The 21,501-nt window shown below is 34.8% G+C and overlaps 1 protein-coding gene across 3 annotated transcripts in view; it reads left to right on the plus strand.

Moving 5' to 3' along the window:
• LOC116169900 (teneurin-a) overlaps window positions 1-21,501 on the plus strand; it is a 310,461-nt gene that overhangs the window by 76,162 nt on the left and 212,798 nt on the right. For 2 of the 3 annotated variants that reach the window (XM_031486097.1, XM_031486099.1), the window contains exon 3: window positions 8,400-8,609. In XM_031486097.1, the coding sequence (XP_031341957.1) occupies window positions 8,411-8,609 (199 nt within the window). In that variant the 5' untranslated portion in view covers window positions 8,400-8,410. Of the gene's footprint in view, window positions 1-8,399; window positions 8,610-17,123; window positions 17,234-21,501 lie in introns of those variants that run through there. The other variant, XM_031486100.1, reaches the window with a different exon arrangement.

The following is a 21,501-nucleotide window of genomic DNA, read 5'->3' on the forward strand; positions in this document are numbered from 1 at the left end:
GAAGATTGAAAAGATTATGGGCAACCACGTTACTAAAACAAAGTTCGATTTAGATTGAAACAAACATGTACGCCTCCAAGTTTGCCATCGCACAGCTAAATAATGAAAACTATAGGTATGTCATGGCAGCTTTATTAATTAGAATGTTGTTCATTATCACCAGTCTCTTTTCACTACCTGATAATTACTAATTAATTAATCACAAGGAGGTAGTGTACTGACTAAAACTAAATTATAGCTAATTAACTACCCTCAATAGTCTTTACATATCTCGAATGCTATTCTAGTCGCTGCGAGAATTTTAACGGTCTTCGAAGTGAAATTTCAAATACGTTTTTTTAATGGAGATCCCAATAACGAGCCATGAATTTGAACCACCTTGCACTCTTGACCACATGACTACTGAATTCTGATTCGCGAATTCACGACGTCCAGACTATTATTTGCCTTACTCTTTTCAGTCTTCAGAATTATCCACTGGAACCCCCTTTTTAGAAACGTTAGGTTAGAGTGAAAAATATCACCAACTTGGGTTTTTTATTTAACTTGTAACTGTTATCACTGTTTAGCACTCTAGAATCATTTTAGATTTAATACGGCATTGGAACTCCCTTAGATCTCTCAGTAGATGTCTTTTTAGTAAGTAGATAGTAATCACTTAGTAAAAACCACCTTTTCGAATTTTATTCAAGACGGCTTAGATCTTTTATAATCTTCTGCAGTGTGGGCTTAATTGTTAAAAACGTTTCAAAGCACTTTTTTTTAACTTTATAGACCTCAGAAGCTTTTTTGGTAAAGTAACCTTGTTTCTCCGCTTCTGGAACTTATTTTAATAATTCAAAGATAGTACTCGTTCTCGTAGATAAATGTTTAGCCTAATACCGTTCTAAGTATTTGAAAACGTAGGACTATTCGAATTTTTACAATATTGTTTCAGTAATTCTATCTGAATAAATGCCTTCTTGGACACTTTACCCAAACAACCTTAATATTAACTCAAGGGATCCGCACATTTTTAGCGCGTTTGCACAAACATGAAAAAATGCGCTTCGTCCGTCCGTCTGCCCGTCCCTACAGCTGTGTTGCTACTAGATCTGTATCTTAACAACTATTCTACTTTTTTCGCCTTTTGGTTCGTTATGGTGACAAGACCAAGGAAGGAACTTGATTTAGCAAACGGTCAAATGCATTGATAGAGCAATATAAAATTGACTCGACTGGTAGCCATGGTTATTCATTTATCTTCTTCTTCTTTTTCTCTAATCCTTTTGCCCTTTCAGGCGTCCGATGTGGGTTTCTTTTCCTGTATCCAATTCCTCTATTCTTTCCTGTCTCTTACTAGGATCTTCATTTCCTGTACCATCTTTTCTCTTTCTATCCCTATTTCTCGGATTTCGTCCACCCATTTTCTTCTTGGCCTTCCCCCTTTGCTTCTGCCTTGGTTTTGCCATCTCTATTATTTTTCTTGTAAGTCTCTCTAGCTCCTTACTATATGCGCGGACCAGTTCAGTTGTTCTTTTTTATTTTTCCGTTATTGGCTCTTCCTCTGCTATTTCTCTGACCATGTCATTTCTTATCCTGTCCCGTTTGGTTTTTCCAGCAATTCTCCTGCGATATTTCATTTCTATAGCATTTGCTTTACCTTAGTGTCCTATTTTCACAGGCGTATGTAATAGTTAGTATTGTTAATACATTATCTATAGGTATAAATAAAAATGAATGTGTATCTGTTTCTATTGGAATTAAATCACACCAGCGGTAGTCACAGCGGCAACCTGAATGTGATGTCGGCGGAACAGACTGACTTGATCGCCACCAGAAGATTAAGGTCTTGCTTCTGACCAGGGTCAGCGGTTTCGGAAGGGTCTCAGAGGTTTTTCAAAATCGGTAGCCATAGGCAGTCAGTTGAAGAAACGGGTTAGTCCCTAACGGGAACGCAAGCAACGAAGCATAAATTAATTAGCGGTAGGTACAGGAAATCAAATGGAGGAAAAGTAAAACAATACCCTTCCATATGATCAGCAGCAGATAGCAAATGCTTGTCTTTAAAGTTAACGGAGTGGTGATAAAATCTCAAAACGTACAGTGAACTTACTATTCGGTTAAACACACAAAGGTAAAAAAGTCCCCTCTAAACAATTGCGTTACCTTTTATAAAACTGGGCCATTTCATGGAGCTAACGGCCGACATAGCATGTTCGATTGTTTACATCTGAAAATTAAAACTTCTTTATTTAATTGTGTGACCTGCGAGAAACAGAAAAATCTGTTGGTCTTAAAATTTAGCTCAATTAGCGCGCTTCTAATGAAACCACTCACGAATGGTTCGGATGTGATTTACTGCAACTCATTTAATTAGTTACTGTTAATTACAATTACTTAATTTGGCGGATTAAAGTTTACAAATTTTGTAGCCCTAAAATGCCCATTATTACGTGGAATTTTGGGTCAATCGCAATATGTCGACGATAATGAAATCATCGGCAGGACTTTGAAGATTTAATGCTCGTTTTAAATTAAAATAGGAACCCCAAATCATCTAATAATTACTTAATGGAGCTAAAATTCTAAAGTAACTATTTTTCCCTTGTTTCGCATGCCAAGGGCTGTCGGCTGTTACAAAAGTAATTGAGGTACACACAGGAACAGTTATAAATAAATGTAATATACTATATACGGCAACTGGTTTCCTTATCGGCGGCTAAGGTGGCACTAGAAATTAAAGCAGGTACTTTTACCTTCTGTCTTCAACTCCTAAAAGAAATAAATAGTTCCGCAACGAGGTACCTCTAGATGCCGGGTGTTAAATAAAGCTGGGAGCGGCCATGCATGTATGGTGTATTCAGAAATTTCGGTATGAAAACTAAGTGAATCGTTATGAAACATCATTTAATAATAATTAATCGATACATTAAATGTTCATTCTGATTCTTGCGCCATTTTATAGTCCAATAAGTGTATTTCATGTATTGTTTTGGATATAACCGGTAATAGTTATCTCGTCGATGCTTCAGCGGTGTGCCTATTTCTGCACAGTATTTTTGTACAAAATCTTAAAATCAAATCAACTGCAGTACAGAAAATGGCATAGGACTGAAGTTCGGCTGAAGTGCTCCCTAATCCCTCCCTTGAATATTAATTCAAATTGAACCCTATGTATCAGAATTGATGGGGCACCAGCTTAAGCTTTGATTAGTTTGATTATTTGTCATTTCCGAGTTGTGCTAATTGGACAGCACTTTGGCTTATATGTATATTGACAATACTTGCGTCAATAATGTATTTCAATGTAATTGCAAACATTTTTCTGCAATTATATTATTATAATTATTATTAATTAAAACTAATTTTGTTACTCTTCGATGACTTGCCTACAGCTTATTTATAATCTAGCTTCCACACGTATTACAGCGCACTATCAATTTCGTTGCTCCAGTTTGTGCTACCAAGGTTGTATTCAGGTTCTCACGTAGAATTACAATTGTCGAAAATTGTTTAGATCGTAGCGATAAAAGTCCTTCTATAGTATTGTCTGATCTGCCATCCGCCATAGTAAAGTTTCGTTTCCCAAGCACTTTTCAAGTCATTTTGTTACCTCACGAATGCTACACTTACCAAAGTTCATCTTTCTAATCAGATCTACGCCAAATCTTCGATTGCGTCTTATAAGTTAATAGCAAGACGAATATTACGGAGAAACTCCGCACTTCCAATCGAGCCCCGAAGGTAAACTTTGTAGAATCTACCAATACAGGATGAATCCTGACTTAATGCGCAACAACGTAGCTAATACTACGTTGAAATCGGGTTTCGATAAGTTTCAAAATGTAATTTCGCACGTTTATTCGTTGGATATATTTACGAGCAATTGCATATTAAGTAAGTTTTCCCAAATTGAAAGCTTTATAACCGAATAGAACGGCGAACGTCAAATAAATATATAAATCGCATATTCCGCAGCGAAAGAAAACGGAAGCGGCAAATTTCCGGAATGAGATTCCGCAAGCACTAACAACGCCATATTCAAGTAAGTGAAAACATTGGAGTGAATTAAAAAAACATAAAGAACCTCGTCGGTAATAACGGCATAGCGACGGCAAGGATACTTGCGTACAATTAGAAGAGCCTAAGGATAATTCAACATTAGTTTATGCGCGACAAATTTAATATAAGTATAAAAGTTTGTGACCGGAAAAGAAATCAACTCGACTTCCTTAAAGCTCCCGCTCTTGCAGCTCCATTACTTTTAGAAACCGGGGAAATTTACTCGCCCATTTAAAAGACTTAACTGTTCTTTAATGATAAAACATTTCGTCAAAACAGAAGCTATAACGGCGACTAAATTAATTTTCCGGCGTGTATACGCAAGTTTAATTCCCCATTAATGTGAGGCTTTAATCCTATAAAAGTTTAAAACACGAGACATCCGCATGATGCGCTGATATCAGTCGGTCTTCCGTCAAAGGATCCGCCGTTCACAAAAGTTCTTTGAGCGTGGATTAGTGCATTGTTTTTGTGCTAATTAAATTGCAATATTAGCATATTTATTGCTTCTTCTTCTTCTTCCTCCCTTAAAGTTTGTTTTCTCTTATCTACCGACGAAAGTAGGAAACGCTTTCAATCTTAATACTGTCACCATTATCCTGTCCTTCTAGGATTTTTATAATATTGAGAGAATCTTGGATTAATTATTGAGGGAGAAATATCAACGAATTATAATGACATGTTTTCGTGACTTCCTCGTTCGGTTAGTGATCAGCCGACATCCTTCGTAATTCGTGTTCATCAGCTGATATATAATATCTCTGATTTCTCCTGGTGGAGTAAATTAAAATCTTTTATGATGAATATAGCAAACCATAACAAGGGGGTTCCGTAGGCTTTCATTGATTAAAAAAATTCACTTGTGGCAGTGTGTTAAGAGTAGTATAAGAAAGAAAAATGCTTCCAGACCGGACGTTGTGGATGCTTTCCACCATTTGGAAGAATGACGGTTGTTCTGATTAATGAATAGATAATTTCCGATTTATCATGAAATTCTATTCTTAATTGTCGGTGTTAATTTATTTATCTGCGAGGCGCAACCTTGTTTTACTTCCTAGCACTCCCTTACAATTTCACCACTGATATTTTTGGAAACCGGGTTATAGCTTCAATTGTTGGTTTAAAGCCGCGGTGAAAGTACATGATTGATCCCCTTGCTTGAGCAATTCTACCCCGCTACGAGCAATTGTGTGTAACATTCAGGCAGCCAGAAATCTACTCTTCTGTTTTCCTAGCATAGGCTTAAATGACATTTTCCCTCACTTCACCTCACATCTACACAACCTTGCGTCCTTTGACCTAGCATAATCTCATAAACCTAGCATAATCTCATAAAAACGTTTGTATGTGCAATTTTCATTAACTACAGTGTGGAGAGTAAAATTAACGCCTTTTTCATATTATATTAAAAAAGAAATGTAATACTAATTAGGTGAGAGATTAAACAAATACATTTTTCCGCAATGCTTCTGTTGTAAATCAAGTGATGCCTAATCACAGTATCAAGCCTGTTTCCTAATCTGCGAGAATATTTTCATGTAAAAAACAATCCTGCTTGCTTACAATCTAAACACAGGAGTTAAGCGTTTCAAGAAACTACGTCCAAAGAGCTCTTGATTTACCATACATTTGACCTGGAGATGTTTCCCAACGGGAAAGTTTCCATCAGTTAATTGTCCGCATCATTGTCATCATAAGGTGGCCTTATCGAGCTTATTTTTGTATCAACACCGTTATCACAAGAACATTTAGTTTACGATGTATTATAGTGATATTTATTTATTTATATTAAATAAACGTTCGAACATCTTCAAGAAACATTGTTTTTAAAAATATCAACATTTGAAGGAGTTTTGCATTGCATGTATTTTCCCACTGATGAACCCAATAGAATTGGAAGTAAGCGTAAAAGTCATGTTAGGTACTACCCCTTGGTCAGTTAATTATTTGCGTACCAAATCTTAAAGTTCTCTTAGAAAGTTAACATTTTATTTCAAAGATATAAACGATTAGTCACGCTTAGGTAAATGAAGTTAGTGGTATTCAACCCTCCCTAAGTTGCCATTTATTATCCATCATGCCGTCGTGGACAAAAGCACACCCCGTGTTTGTTTTGCGCATGCGCAATGTCAAAAATTTGGTTTAAGGCGTGTGCAATGATAACTTTTTTTATTTATGAAGATATTTAAATGAAACTTTGTAATTGTATGTAAACACTACGAATATAAGTAAAATTTTCCAAAATATTGTTTTGCGCATGCGCAATTCCAACGTTCTTATTTATGAAAGCATTTAAATGAAATTTTATACATAGGCATTTGGAAGAATGGGGTAAGGGTCTCCTGCCTACCGGTACTTTTTTCCGGTGGTAGCATTAATATTATTAGGAGGAAACTGTACGCTCTCGTCATTTATGTTTGCATAATGACTTTTTAACTTGTTTCTACTTAGGGACGGTTGTACCAAGGCAGCTTAAAGGTCGCTTGTAATTAACTAGTGGGTTAAGATCTAAGATTCGTTGAAATTTGACGTTTTGTCAAATTTTAACTAATCATATGTCTTAATCAATTGCGTTAATCTAAACGTGCTAGAATAGGCAACCTCAAGGGCAACCTTCTGCAATTTATGTTTGTTTTAATATACTATTCTAGCATTTCATGACATTCTAGTCATTTTTGTTGCCCGGTCACACATTGTAGTTGGTTTTCTAGTTTTGGAAAAATTATTTCAATTTTGGTATTTTTGTGTTAAAAATCAACCAGAAACCAATTTCCGTCGAAGACACGCACTTGTAATATGAGTGAGTGAGAAGCTATAACCTCGAGCTTTTTCTAAAATCTTAGATGGCCGGTAGCAAAGCAACAAATTAAGCACCATATTTGGTTACAGTGTCCTCTGTTTTTATAACGCGCTCTGCTAACAAACTTAAGTTGCAGTGCATCATTTTCTTGAGGGAACGTGGCACAAATTAGCAACAAATAATAATTAGATTCCCCTACATTTTTCCCCAAAAAACAGTGCCAGTTTGATAATGTTTGCGTCCTCTGTTTTTATAACGCGCTCTGCTAACAAACTTAAGTTGCAGTGCATCATTTTCTTGAGGGAACGTGGCACAAATTAGCAACAAATAATAATTAGATTCCCCTACATTTTTCCCCAAAAAACAGTGCCAGTTTGATAATGTTTGCGAACAAACCCCTTTTAAATTGGTATAGGATGACATCTTAGAAGTGAAACTTGACCTTTCCACATTGAGAAAGGTTTTGTTAAAATATTTGGTGAATCAAAATGGCATAAAGAGTGATTGTGGACCAAAGTCGAGCAGGTTTTTCGTGCTTTCGCAATGTAATTCATCGTTGTTGTAGTAAACGGATACCTCGTATTTTCATGTTTCACTTGTTTGTGTGTTCATTTCTTGTGCCCCTACTTTATAACACTCGTTCGTATAAAAGGCATTAAAAAGAATTTTGCAATCATGCAAAACTAGTAAACAATTTGCACAAATAAACACCCTCAAAGTATTGTGGAAGAAACTCAACAGTTAACGAGTAGTTAAGCTTAGTTTTATAGAGTTTTCCCATGGCGGTTTTCATTATTTCAATACGTGACTCAACCCCCAACTGGCAATTACAGCTAAATGACTTACCTCCATATATCGTGATGAAATGATATATGTTAATGTCTACAATTAGTAGAAAAACGCCAAGATTAGATATAATTGATTAATTCTGAAGCACATTGTTATCTACATTACAATTAAGGGCTTTCAAATGAAAACAAAATTTATGACGACCAAAAATGTTGTTTACTCTAAAGCACCATCGCATATTTTTCTACGGAAACGAACATTTCAGCTTTATGCGGGTGGGCTTTTTTACTGCTCAATTTTATCTGACCATTGCCGTATTTATGCACGTTGCGAATTTTTCAATTACTCAACCCAACAAACGCACGTATAGTATCATTGTTGTTCCAGCGCGTATACGATAACAAAGGAACTTTATGGTAGTTTCGATAATGTGAACGTTTCCTTGATGTTTGTGTTTTTGCTAACGGGCAGTGATTTTGAGGTTTCATTTGACAAGGGCTGAGTCATGGCAGTCATGAGATCACAGCGTGATTACTGACCGCTGAAAGGGTTGCCCGTGTATGCTTTTCTGTGTTTACACGGGGTGAGAGCCTCTAAATGGCAGAAATGATCAATAATAGACGATCTAATGTTACATATAAATCCAGAGGATTAGGACAATGACACGTATTCTACGAGTATTTTAGTCCTAATTATTTTTTCGCAGCTTGCAACTGCCGCAAGCGTAAGTACAATATTTATTGCAACTTTTACTCTCTTGTTATAGATGGGTTGGTGATGGACAAGGGCAGCGGGACGTTAGGAAGACGTAGTTTAAAAGGGGCCTTAGGGAATACTGGAATGCGAAGGCAGCGTAGTTTAGAATGGAGAAACGAAAGAGGTTATAGCTCCAGCGAAGAAGAAATACCACCACGTCCCACAGTAGATAGTCATGTATTTGCTTCTTTGCTTGCGCAAGCACAACAGGAATATTCAAGTAAGTCCGTAATTTGAATATTTTAGGGTAAGGTATACAAGTGCCTTTAGCTAATAACGCTTAATTATGTTCACTCCAAATTTTAGGGGCAAATGAATTGTAAAATGCCTAAATGAATGTTAAAATTAGATTCAGAATGCAAATGATTTGGAAATGAAGGCCATTATATCGTGCGAGTGAACACTTGATGAAAAATTACTGACAACTGAAAGTCTCTTTGGGAATAATACGCGTAATCCTCAAACTTTCAGATACATTTTCGTCCATTACAGTGAACACAACACTCCAATAAAATTTACATTTGTAATTGTAAATGTGGAACTTGTTTTTAATTTTGAGTGAGGTAAATTTAATATTGAATAATGAAGTTCCATTTAACATGCGGTTTTGGAAGCTATTTAATTTATTCGCTCCACTAAAATGTCGTGTAGATTTAAAAAAAATCAGTTGTATTGGTACGCCATTCTAATTTGTTACTGATTATTTATACAATATGGTAATATATATAATTGTGTTTATGCTCACATGAACAAGCGACGGTTCGATGGGTAGTGCATATTTAATTATCTGGACAATTACTACTTGTAATTTACTGTTGATTTAATTAAAATATTCACTGACGTTCAAAACGGGTATCATTTCTGCAAAATTTTGATGGGAATCTGTTCAAGTATAGAACGATTTTTTTTTTTTTTTATGTACGTCTCCATTTTTGATATTTTACTCTATAGAACGATTGTCTGCATACCACTCAAAATTACGACGCCAGACAGTGTGCTTTTCTCAGCTGCACCGGAGTTATAACTTCCGCTTTACTTAAGAAATTAAACCAACTAAAGGTATGATATGGTTAAACACGCACACAATATTGAATTATTAATTACATTAAAATTTAAAATAAATTATTCACGGTGGTTCCATTAAAACGCCAACTACCCGAATTACCTACCCGCAATAATTGTGCTTCTGTCATTTACGGTGAATGTCAAAGGGGAGGGATTATTGATATATGTAGTTTGATGCAGTATTTTGTTTTCGGTGTCATTCATGCGATGAGAAGATTCCCCGAAGAAATTTCCACCCCAATCGTTCTGACACATTCAACTAATTTCTTGGCTTACTAGATCTAGATTTAATCTGATCTTCAATTTTCTTAAAGAAAAATATTTCCAGTGGTAAATTGAAGTTGCCAAGGTCAATTATACTGCACGTGTGAAATTAATTTGTGGAATAAGTTTACATATGCAGAGTTTTATGACGTTAATGATACCTTTTCTAATGAAACGCTCTGTATATTTTTCAACTTTTGACATGCACGCAAGTGTTCTGCAAAGATAAGGGGACAACTTTTTAAAGAAAAGTTTACTGTGCGTGAACTCTAGCGGTAGAATAAAAAATTAGGGATAAAGTCGATAACATTGATACGACTTACTATTTCGTCCACCAAACAACTGTGCGTATATGGACTGTATGATAGGTTCTAGTTTACTAGTGAAAAGTTTTTCATATTTTCGGAACTGAGAATTTTGATTTCAATTTCTGAGAAGCTGGCACAAGTTAATTAGACAATTATTTAGAGCAATTATGAAAGCAACTGCATATGGAATAATTTTATTTAGCGAACAATCTATTCAAATTAAAGAAATGTAAGTCAACTTCCCGATAACCGGAATTTGGGTACAATTTAGATAAGAGTCTAAGTTGCGCGTAAATAAGGTAATCATTTTGTTGTGAGATACGCTGTACCTATATTTAGTAATTTTGCAGAGAAGTGAATCGAGGAACAGTTCAATTACGGGAACGGGATAAATATTACTTTAATTTCATAGATACGAAACGATCCAGGCTTGAAACTCTCGCTATTAAATCAAATACCTACCAGCATTAAACATACTAACTGGCAAGTCCACGTTTTACTCTCAAGCACAAACCTTGCAATATTTTCATTGTAGGTTAATAATGACTTGGGTATTGAATAATATTATTTTAACCATCCAACTGGAAAGTACCTACCGATTGGGTTGATACACTGAGTAAGGGTAGCTCTTACTCGGCTTTAATCTCGGATTTGTTTCTATGGTTACGTGATTCACCTGAAGTAGTTATTACCTTTGTGCATCCTCGGCCCCACTTCTAGCTAAATCGAAACCCAAGGTAAATAATGAAATTTGTAAGGAGTAGATTAATGCCTGAACAGTTTTGTAGGATGATATTGATCAGAAATTATGACATGTTTTTTTACTTATTTAGAATCTGTCACTAACGCTCGATTTCAAAAGCAATGACTAATAACGATAATGATATGAAGAGATCGTTAATCGTTAATAATAAAAAAAGGACGGATTTTTACCATTCTAATATTTTTAATCATGTGAATCATCGTTTTGAAACCGAGTAATAGGCTTCTTATGCGGTTATTTGATCTGTCAACCTAAAGGGAAAATTTACAGGGTAGTCTAAAATAAGAGGGATGTGTGCTTGAGATTTTTGGTGAGATCTGCATTTCTGACATTACTCAAATAAACTCTTTTTATGATATTTACTCTGAATTAAAAAGAAAACGTTTGAATTTTCCAAATTTTGTACAATTAGTTTAAAAGGAAATAAACTTCTCTACTGTGTCTACGTTGTCGAAGAGTAATACAGCTTTAAGTGCAAAAGTAACATTTTTATAATGGATTCTGTGTAATTCCATGTATGTATAGGTATAAAATTGTATACATCATGTCCATTCATCTTGTACATTCGATTTATGTGTAACGCATACACATAACCATTTCTTTATTGTGATATGTATACCCTACATCTAAATGTATTCATGGTAAGACGATCGTGGATCAAGGGTGTAGACATGGTTTACGCACCATACGGATTTTAGCAAAAATCTGCACTCTTGCCGTGAAACTATTGAAACAAATATTCGATTTTTACGCAAATACTAAATTCTAATTTATTTATTTTTTACGGTTTCCCGGATTGACATGAGGTAACGCAGAATTTTTGAAGCTACAAGAAACCTATATATATATTTACAACGTTACTCTAAATTAATTAAGGGAGAAAATATTTCGATATAAAGAAATTAGCATTGAAATCCCTGTGGTGCGTAAACCGTTTCTACACCCTGTATATGGAAAATATTCTTTTAGTATACATATGTGCTAGGTGCTAGGATCAAACACCGATTTCGCCCAATGACCGAAATGCGTTCCACACACCACACACCTGTTTCACACGCACAAAATGATAAAAAATTAAAAATCACGTCACGTATCATATTGACATGACTAAATTACAAAGAGTGAAGGTACTTGTAAAAATCACATGTGAATTTAAAACGCGAAAATTACATCATAAGGTACAAGAGACAAGAGACTCCTTGTAACTGAAGAGGCCTCCCGAGCAGCTGACGCCAAAAATGTGGTTTGTCCGGTGTGTGGAATATTTTCAATCCGGATATCTTTATTTACACATAAGATTAGTTATATTAGTTATAGTTATATTCCCTTATATCTCAAGAATGGATTGTCCGAAGAGGGTACTCACAAAGGGCGATTGAGACGTCTGCAAGAAATATATCAATTGGTGATGTCAAAACAAAAGCTATTTCGGTTGAAAAAAATGTGCTTCATCTGCACATGAGTTGTGGACAATTTATACTTCTTTCTAAAAGATTTGCATTGGGGGCAAACTGTGCGTATGGTAGAAGTTTAATGGAAATGAGCTTAAAAATAAAACGTTGGCCAATCTTTCAGTAATTTAGTTTCAGGACTGGATAGAAACTGTTAATGATTGAATTTCACCAAAGAGTAAGTAGTTTTATGTAAGTGGTGTACAATGTACATATAGTTAAATAGTTAGATAGATATCGGCAAAGATGAGACGAGTAAATTGCTTTTACTTACATAAGACTGGAGGCAAGTGAAATTGTTCCAACAGAGCAAATTGATAGTAATAAGGATTTTCTACTCATTTTATACATTTTTCAGCAAAACCTTCAAAAAACAAGAAAGGTGTTTTCTACTGTAGTAGTGAAAGGAAGTAAAATATTAGGTTAATGGATTTCTCTTCAACGAAACCCTAACGTTATTCGTGCTTCTACATTTTGTTGGAAGCTAATCAAGAATCTAGCAACAAGTGGTATCATTAGACAACAACTGAACTAAATTGCAGACCCAGACGTCATACATTGAATGGACGGTGAATTTGATTTCCTATTTGCATTCGTAGCTGAGCATACCGCTTGCGCTTTGAATGCCAATTATCAGTTGGGTTGTAATAATTGCATGGTAAATTGCCTCCACGTGTGAGCCTCGATACGAGCTTAACAAGGGCTGTCACTTTGTAGTAATGGGATTCCGCCGTTCTCGTTATACAACCGTAAATACGTAGTAGAAGGGGTATTTTTCACGTTGCCTGCCCTTTAAGTTAATCATTTTTTTTGTCTAAGTAAATTACGTATTGAATCAAATCGACTAAACTTCTCGCTTTGCTAAACTTCCTTCGATGTAAATCAGATTACATTTCGTGGAGTTAAAACAAATATATCCAAAGCACTCAACTTGAAACAGTAATGGGTTCTACTGCCATATAATCAAAGCGCAATTAAAACCGTAATTATTGTTTATAGGCTTAATAGAATGCCATTAGATAAAGCTATATAGATAATTAAAGTAAGAATTCGAATCGGGAGCTAAAACTTAAACTCACATTAAGAGGGTGAGTGATTGAAAAGGGGGTTGACCTAAAAGGAATGAAATTGAGGCATGGACAAAGTTATTGGTTTTATTACTGTGGAAGAGTTGTCTATCAATCACAAAATGCCGCGAAAGGGCTTTAACAAGTTTTTTTTTCAATGGCGGCCATTAATGCAATAAAGTACGATTAGTGTCATTGTTTTCCGGGTTTTCGATATAAATAAGTGAAACATCATCAGAAATAAATCGATAGGTTGTAATTCCCGAGAAACAAAACAACTGTAATAACATCCAACACAGGATCCCCTGGAGAGTAGTTCGATCAGAGATGTGGTTTTTCCTAACACAAATCGGGAACGTGACACGTGGGTACGTGGACCGTGGCCGGGGTGTCGACACCGGAACCCCATCCATCACTAGACACTCTCAGTCTACTATCCTCTTACACAATTCAGTAACCGCTTTCTTATTTGAACTCGTGTTTCATACATGTAAAGGGCTTTCAGCGATTTATGCTGAAACATGCTTTTTGTCGTCCCATTTCCTTCACTCTCACCTTTAGATAACCTTAATTAGATTAAATTTCCAAAAAATGGCTCTAACATCGGCGTCATCATTAACCTATATTAAAGGTAGGTACGCGATTATGCCTTCATTATATTGATTTTAGGGCGCGTGACGTCAGGGATAATATTGACAACTTTTTCTGTCGCACAAATTACCGTACCGCTACCTTATACACCGTCTACGAAATTTAATATTATTAATATAACAGTATCGAGCTCGAGAGGGTGACTTCAATATAGGCAGGAATTGTGATTGCCATTTTAATGTGATATTATGCGTGCAAGGTAATGATAATGCCATTATATTGACCTTTCCTGCAATATTGTGAGCTTTTTAATTCCCCTACAGAATTTTACGCTCTCGGAATTTTGATTTTATCTAGAAAGTTATTTGCTGCTCTTCCCTCACTTCAATTATCAACCCGAAATGTTACTGCACCATTTTTAATTGCGACAAAAATTGTATAAGCGAAATACCGCTGCATCTCGTATAATTTACTTTGATAAAATCTTGTTTTTCTCGTTTTTTTTAATGATGCGGGGTTTTGTATAGGTTTGTCAGAATGAAAATAAGCACAATTCTACACTGTACCACGCATTAAATTGGCGTACAAATAAGAATAGCTTGTAGTATGACAAATGTAAATTAGTGTAAATAAAGTAACAAAATGTCTTTGTCTTTCGCCTGTAAAATAATATATTAAAAAAAATTAGTTCCCGATACAATCCGGGTTTTTCGTGCAGGGGAAATTTTCCGCGCGCAAAATCCCGGGGGTTGAAAGGGTTGGAAAGTGGTATTTTGTAATTTTTGGCAAAAATAGTGATTTTAGGTGAAAATGTTTGAAGCAAAAGCTGTAGGGGAAGTTAGGAAGTTCTTGACGATTGTTTCGAAATTTTTCAATCGGAATGATATTTTTTATTCTTGATTATTTAAATTTACGGCATTGAATAAGCCGTGCTTTGTCTTCTTTTTTGTCATATAACAAGCTATGTCCCCTTCAATTTACAGACCTCTGCGACTGTTTTCACAAAAATAAAAATAGAAAACAAAAACACAATTTTTTCGTTTTTTTCTCGGAAAATTTGAGGTTGTATGAAAAAAGTGTGGATTTTTTTATTTTCTAATTTTACTTCAAACATTTTCCCCTAAAATTTATAGTTTTGCCACAAACTCTACCCCTTTCAACGCGACTTTACTTTATCTACATAAAAAACCAGGTTTGGATCGGGAACTAAGTTTTTTTGTCAAAGAAATGTTATATATAGCTTGAACTATTACACAAATATAACTCAGTCTATAGGAATCGAAATGATGTCTGTTCGCCAAACTTTTGCAAAATTGTTATGTATGCACAAAGAAAGGTTCTATTGAATTAGCAAGAAGCCTTTTCTGGAAACTTAACTCTATCTTATTTACAAGGAAATTTAAAAAATAACGGACTAAACTGAAATTTAAAACAAAAACGCAGTCCGATAATGGATGCTATTACTAAAGTGAGGTTATGAGAATATACAGGGTGGGGCTAAGTAAAGTTAAATGCAAGAAAAAATCCAGAAAAACTACACAAGTAATGAAGGCAAATGAAAGGTACTAAAGACGGCGGAGATCCATAGGTTTAATGGGAGTGCCTTTAAATCCACCAAATCCTCGTCTACATCGCAAATCTCAAAATGGCAGGGAGCTTATAGAGAGAAACGCATTATTGTATACGTGGACAATTGTTCATATACAGAACCCGGAATTCGCACCCAAGGTAGAGGGAACACAATAAAACAAAAATGAATAAAAATAGCGAAATGTAAGGTCTTACGTATACCGAAGACGTACGTGTAACGTGAAGCAACAATAATGTGAAAAGGGACAGGTTTTTTTTCGGCGCTTCATTACGCAAGAGCTGAAGAATGTTTATAAATTTCACGTATTTCTAATAAATCAAGTTTGAGACCTTTATTGTTACATTTTTTTAAGTTGAAAACGGTTATTGGAACGGCCTGAATCAAGGGTTTGCTTTGCAAAGACTGATTTAGAAGGGATTGAATTTTGTTTAATGTTCTAGACGACTTCTTTTGACTCTGGATACCATTCTGTAGTAAGGCTTTCTGATTTAGTGTAGGGGATAGTTATTTTTTGACGATATTTGGAAATTATGTTAATTTTGGAACTTTCTTTACCAACAAATTATTTTGTTTGTTTTGTTCGTATTTAAGAGTTGTTGAAGCACCTAAGACAAGCCAAAAGGTCTAATTGACTCGCTCTGTGCAAGCAAGCGTCTTGCGCGTTTTAATAAAGAAGGTGTTTAATATTGTGCATAGGAATTTAGAATCAATTTATAATCACTTTAGTCCAGTATGCGGGGCAGTCAGAAGGGCCGATTCTTTGAATGTTCCATTTGGGTCCAAATAACATGTATTTGAAGAGTGCACACCAATTCTTTCCCGGCACAACTTTTGGCAGCCCACTAAAATCTCAAAATGTTCGGACTTTTTTCAGTTTTTCGCTTAAAACTCGAAAACGGTCCATAGTTTATGAATAACACTTCTTTAGTAAATTAAAGAAAACACATATTTTGCGTCTATCAAAAGATGAACAAACAAAATGCGTCCAATAGAAAAATTTTTACAAGCGATCAAAGAAATCCCTTAAGCTCCCCGTCAATTCCTGGAGATCCACGGAAATCCCTGAAATCGGATAAAATTCCTTATAAATCCTCAGAAATCCTTTCGAAATCTTCTTAAATTCTTGCCCGTACTTGTTTTTGACACTCCGTTCCAATACTTTACTAATACCGCCGCTTTCATATAGAAAAACCTACGCTTCGTCACGCACCTTCTCACAGGTATTATAAATTAATAACAATATTTGGGATTGTTATATTTAAAATACTGCGTGGCAATATTGAGTAAAACAATTAGAAGCTAAAGTTTATTTTTGAACGAGCCAAAGAAAGGTATTTCAGTGCCAAAATGCATTTGGAAGGTAGACAAGGAAAGTCAGATTTTGACTTTTTCCATGTGAGAATGAAAATTAATTTAGAACAATTGTAGTTCACATGCGATATTTAATCAGGAACGACTTCATTCGGTACCGCAAAACAATTTTATTATTGAAAGGTAAAAGTGACCGCATGTGCAGATAAGCGCATAGGTGAATAATCTCTACCTACTTACGTTACCGCCCCTCCATATCAAAAATATAACTCATGATCAAATCATTCGATCGTGTTGACGCGAAGTGCAGTGCATATTGTGCGGAATGGTCTCCAAAAATTTCAAATGGTTCGAAGGAGAATGCCTGGTACCGAAAGCAAGAAAGCCAAAGGTTAATTTTGACAAGCACAGAATAGGTACCGCGTAAAATGCAGTAAGTAATTTGGATTTTTACATTTAAACATTGGGCATACAATGCAAAATGAGTTTGGAGTTGAGCAATAGGTGAAGTGTGACATAATATTGTGTATGGAAATTTACCCACACGACACACATGTAAGTGCCCTTAGTTTCATTCAATCATTCTCCAAATCAAAAATTTATACACGACAATTACAATAATCTTATCTGTCTAAGTCTAAAATTGGAAACACATGTGTAGTCCATTGCGTCGGCGGCGTCGGAATTTTAAACAGGTGTTTAAAAGTCTGTTGATAATTTCATTCTTATCAAAAACAACACTTTCCTTTTTATTAGCTTTAATAGTAATGGTCGCAGAGTTTACTAATTTTGAATTAATTTGATAGGAGTGAACCAAATACCTTCGCAAAATGAAATGTCTTGAAATCAAAACACGCAACTCAAGATTATTGTGTCACCTCATGCCTAAAAACTGCCTAAAAACTGTACGAAAAGAGTGACTAGAAATTTCATTCTGTCTCTCTGTTTTCATGTTAAATCCAGGTCCTTATTAGAGGCATTTAATCGGTCCAAAAATTAATTCAATATATCAACGTATTCACAAACTTCTTTAGATTCCTACCCAAGGAGGTGCTTTTTTGATCCCCAAATGACGCCCCTAGGGATGTTGTAAATCACATTAGAAATGCTGTAGAAAATTCAAATTCATTAGCCCATTGCGTAAAGACGTGGTTTGGGTAAGTGTAACATATAAAACGACGGTTTTAGAGATGATTTAAATTTCGGGGTTTATTTATCAAACCATCAAGCTCATTAAATTGGATATGAAAATTAACTAAAAATACTGTAGTTGAAGCGTGTTAGTTTCGGAAATGAAATTATTATGGTGGTAACGCAACCACAAACGATGTCATTTGGGAATAGAAGTTTTGGTGTATTTTTTAAAGACAAGTACCTTACAATTTATAGAAATAACTTGAAATAATGTAGAAGGTCTAAAAGGTCCAAAATCATTAGTAACTTGAACAACATCGGTGGTTTTGGCAAGCATTACACCCAAAACAATGTTCTTATAGGGACTTTACAAGTTTGAGGTTGCTGTTTTCATGACGCAGCACCTTACAACTTATATGAAAATGAAATACACTTCCCCTTACCAGTTATTAGGTAAGGCGGACTGACCTTTACACACAAATGCCGTTGCTTAGTGGCATGAGGGCATCCGTTGCAGTGAAAGGGTGGTGTTGGGAAAGCCATTCAAGCAATTTGGATGAGTCTTGTTAATTCCGGCTCATTCAATAATTTCCAAAAAATTTCAAAAATTGTTTCAATTTTAAATTCTTGGTACTTTTTGAACTCGGATGTCTTACAATCTTTAGGAAGGGGGTAGTGAATTTTATCGTTCCTTTAGGAGCCACAACGCATTAAAAAAAAGGTTAACTCAATTTTTTAGATAAGTTTGAAAAAATGGGTGTTTATTGATCGCTTTTCATAATTTTTCTGGACAGATTTTGTTTGTTCATTCTTTGATCGACGCAGAATTTTGTTTTCTGTTTTTAAAAAAATAATTATATACAGTGCGTACTAAGGATAATTTCTTTGAAGTAGTTCCAAAGGAATAACAAAGATAAGAATTCTATTTTGGAGACGCAACAAGTTCTATGAGCGTGCGTATGGTTAGGGCACGTTAGAACTAGTGACATAATTTCGTTACATATGGACCGCTCTGTATACTCTCAATCCTACGACTGTTTAGGTTTACACAATCTACAATAGAACTAGGAAGAAATAAAATTGGCGCTAGTTCCTTGATTTATGCAATGAATTTCATTTATAAAGTTAATAAGTCAATTACATTGAGGGATTTTACATAATTTACAACATACTAACGGTATGCAATTAGAAGTGTGGCTTAAAAAAACGCCAGTAGTACAAATAAAAAGAAATGAGAAAAATACGTGATTATTATTTTATTAGAATTGATGTAGGTGTAAAAATATGAATTGTAATTTCCCAAGTTGTTTACTTATTTACGATTTTCCAGATCTCCGAAACACAGTAACACACTTTCCAGTTTTCGGTCGGTGTCATGTATTTCGCAACTTCTGTTATTGGTTTTCAAAGTTTGTGTAAAATCGGTTATTGGAATCATAACTTTTGAACAAACCCTAACAAGATTAATGTTCCGCCCTTAATTGGCTGGATCCATCAGCGTACAAGCTAAATTGCACAAAAGGATTTCAAATTACGAGATAGCGTTAGCAAGGGTCACAAAACGCGCGCAATTCAGGACTATGTAATTAACGAAAACTTCTTTTGAAAATAGGAGAAACATGCGCTAATGTACTGAAACCTGACTTTGGAAATACAGTAACAATTATGTAATTGCCCACCCGCCACCTACCTTAGGTATAGTAAGGCTGTAATTAATAACATTGTATACATCATTCATTTTGGTCGAAAATATTTGAGTGTATCTCTTGTATTTGATTTATGGTTGGTGTAGGGCATAATTAAATTCAGTTAGCAAGCCATATCCATAAATCTTTAATTTACGTTAATTTATATATCTTCTCCGTATTATAGATCATTTAACGCTCAAGTAGATTACTAATCCAAATTAATGATAATTGTTGATGATAAAATTAATGTACCATAAATGTTTCCGATAGGTGTCATTACGTTATAAATATCGCCGTTTATAATCAACTCAAATAAAGGGAAACACGGGGAAAGACTTTACTCGGATTAATGTAAGTTGTTAGCGGAGTTACATCATAACTTGTGGTTTACAAATCTTATATGAATTTGTGGGTGATATTAAACATTAAATTTCGTTTGGACGCGCCACGCGCTCCGAGTTTCATTTTTAATATTATTTATTAAAAACTGTACTTTGGATATTATGTGGTTTGACATTAATTCTTTTTGTTTCTTCTATGTTCCAAATATGTTCTTCAAAATCGTCCTCTTTTGTTGTAATTTAGTTCACTTTGATGCACAACCTTTAGCTGCGTATAAAATTGCTGGTTCCATTGCGACCTTTAATATTGGTTTATGATTAATTTTAAATATTGGTGGAAGTTTTATGTCCCTTTGCGAATATCCATGATCCATTTCTTTAGTTATACAATGACATTTAGTTTGTAAACGAGCGGCTTGGTCACTAAGCTAACTGCGGTGAATATACTATAAATATATGATTGGTACGCTAAGTCGAATGCTCCTTTGGTATTTATCGAAATTGCACAAAACGTATCTTTTTCAATCAAACCCAAATCCAATGAATTGAAACATACGTAACCCATTAATAAATATAGGCGATATAGGTAAGAGAAAGATAGGTAATTAAAATAAAACATATGGTATAACCTAAAAAGAAATATGTTAACAAATAAGGAATCCTATAAAAATAAATGTACCTCGAAAGGATACAACCCATGCCCATCACATAAATACGCTTAGATAAATAATTTAGACAATTTTAGCTTGATGATTCTGAAATTTTCCACTTCAAATATCAGCATCTTTCGCAAAAAAAGAAACTGTCATTTCAACGACAAAAGCAAAAGTGACATTTTCTCAACTCCCAATGAATGGTATTAACTACTAAGAGTGCACTCACTCAATAACCCAAATGAAGAGCACATTCAACAAAATAACGGGACGTTACAATACACAAATTGGTTCCTGTAGATCGACCTCTCGTTTTATTTACAATGTTATTAGCACCTCGTATAAATAAATTAGGTCCACAACTTTGATCAATGAACTGGTCTTTTAGCGTAATTTGCCACTCCAAAATATAACGCAATGAACCGTTCTGTAATTTAACCCAGTGCCTTCGTAGTACTTAATAATTTCTTTAAATGGTAGCACTTTAATCTAATAATGCAATGATCAGCAAATATTCACGTGCGTAGTAAGAAAGTAGCTTATGCGCACTGTATTTTCAGTTGAACTTAATTCCGAGGTCCATTAGTTTTCATTACCTACACGATGAAGTTCTAGTTTCTAGAACCGGGAACACTGTAACTTTTCTATTTGCTTGAACACTCGCCCTTATCTTAACGCGCTTTATGTTCTCGAATATTGGTGCACGTACAAAATTTCCTATATCGGTAACTTTTGTAAAATTAATAAAATAATCTATTTAAAGAATCACAAGCGTTTGAATTTACTTCTTGAAAACATAGAAAAACAGACCCTAAAAGTGGACACAAGTATAGTTGAAGGTATTTTTTGATTTAATTTAACAGCAAGTTTAACAGCAATGTAACC

The sequence above is a fragment of the Photinus pyralis genome, unplaced genomic scaffold, assembly GCF_008802855.1.
Source record: "Photinus pyralis isolate 1611_PpyrPB1 unplaced genomic scaffold, Ppyr1.3 Ppyr1.4_LG4, whole genome shotgun sequence".
Taxonomy (NCBI): Eukaryota; Metazoa; Arthropoda; class Insecta; order Coleoptera; family Lampyridae; genus Photinus; species Photinus pyralis.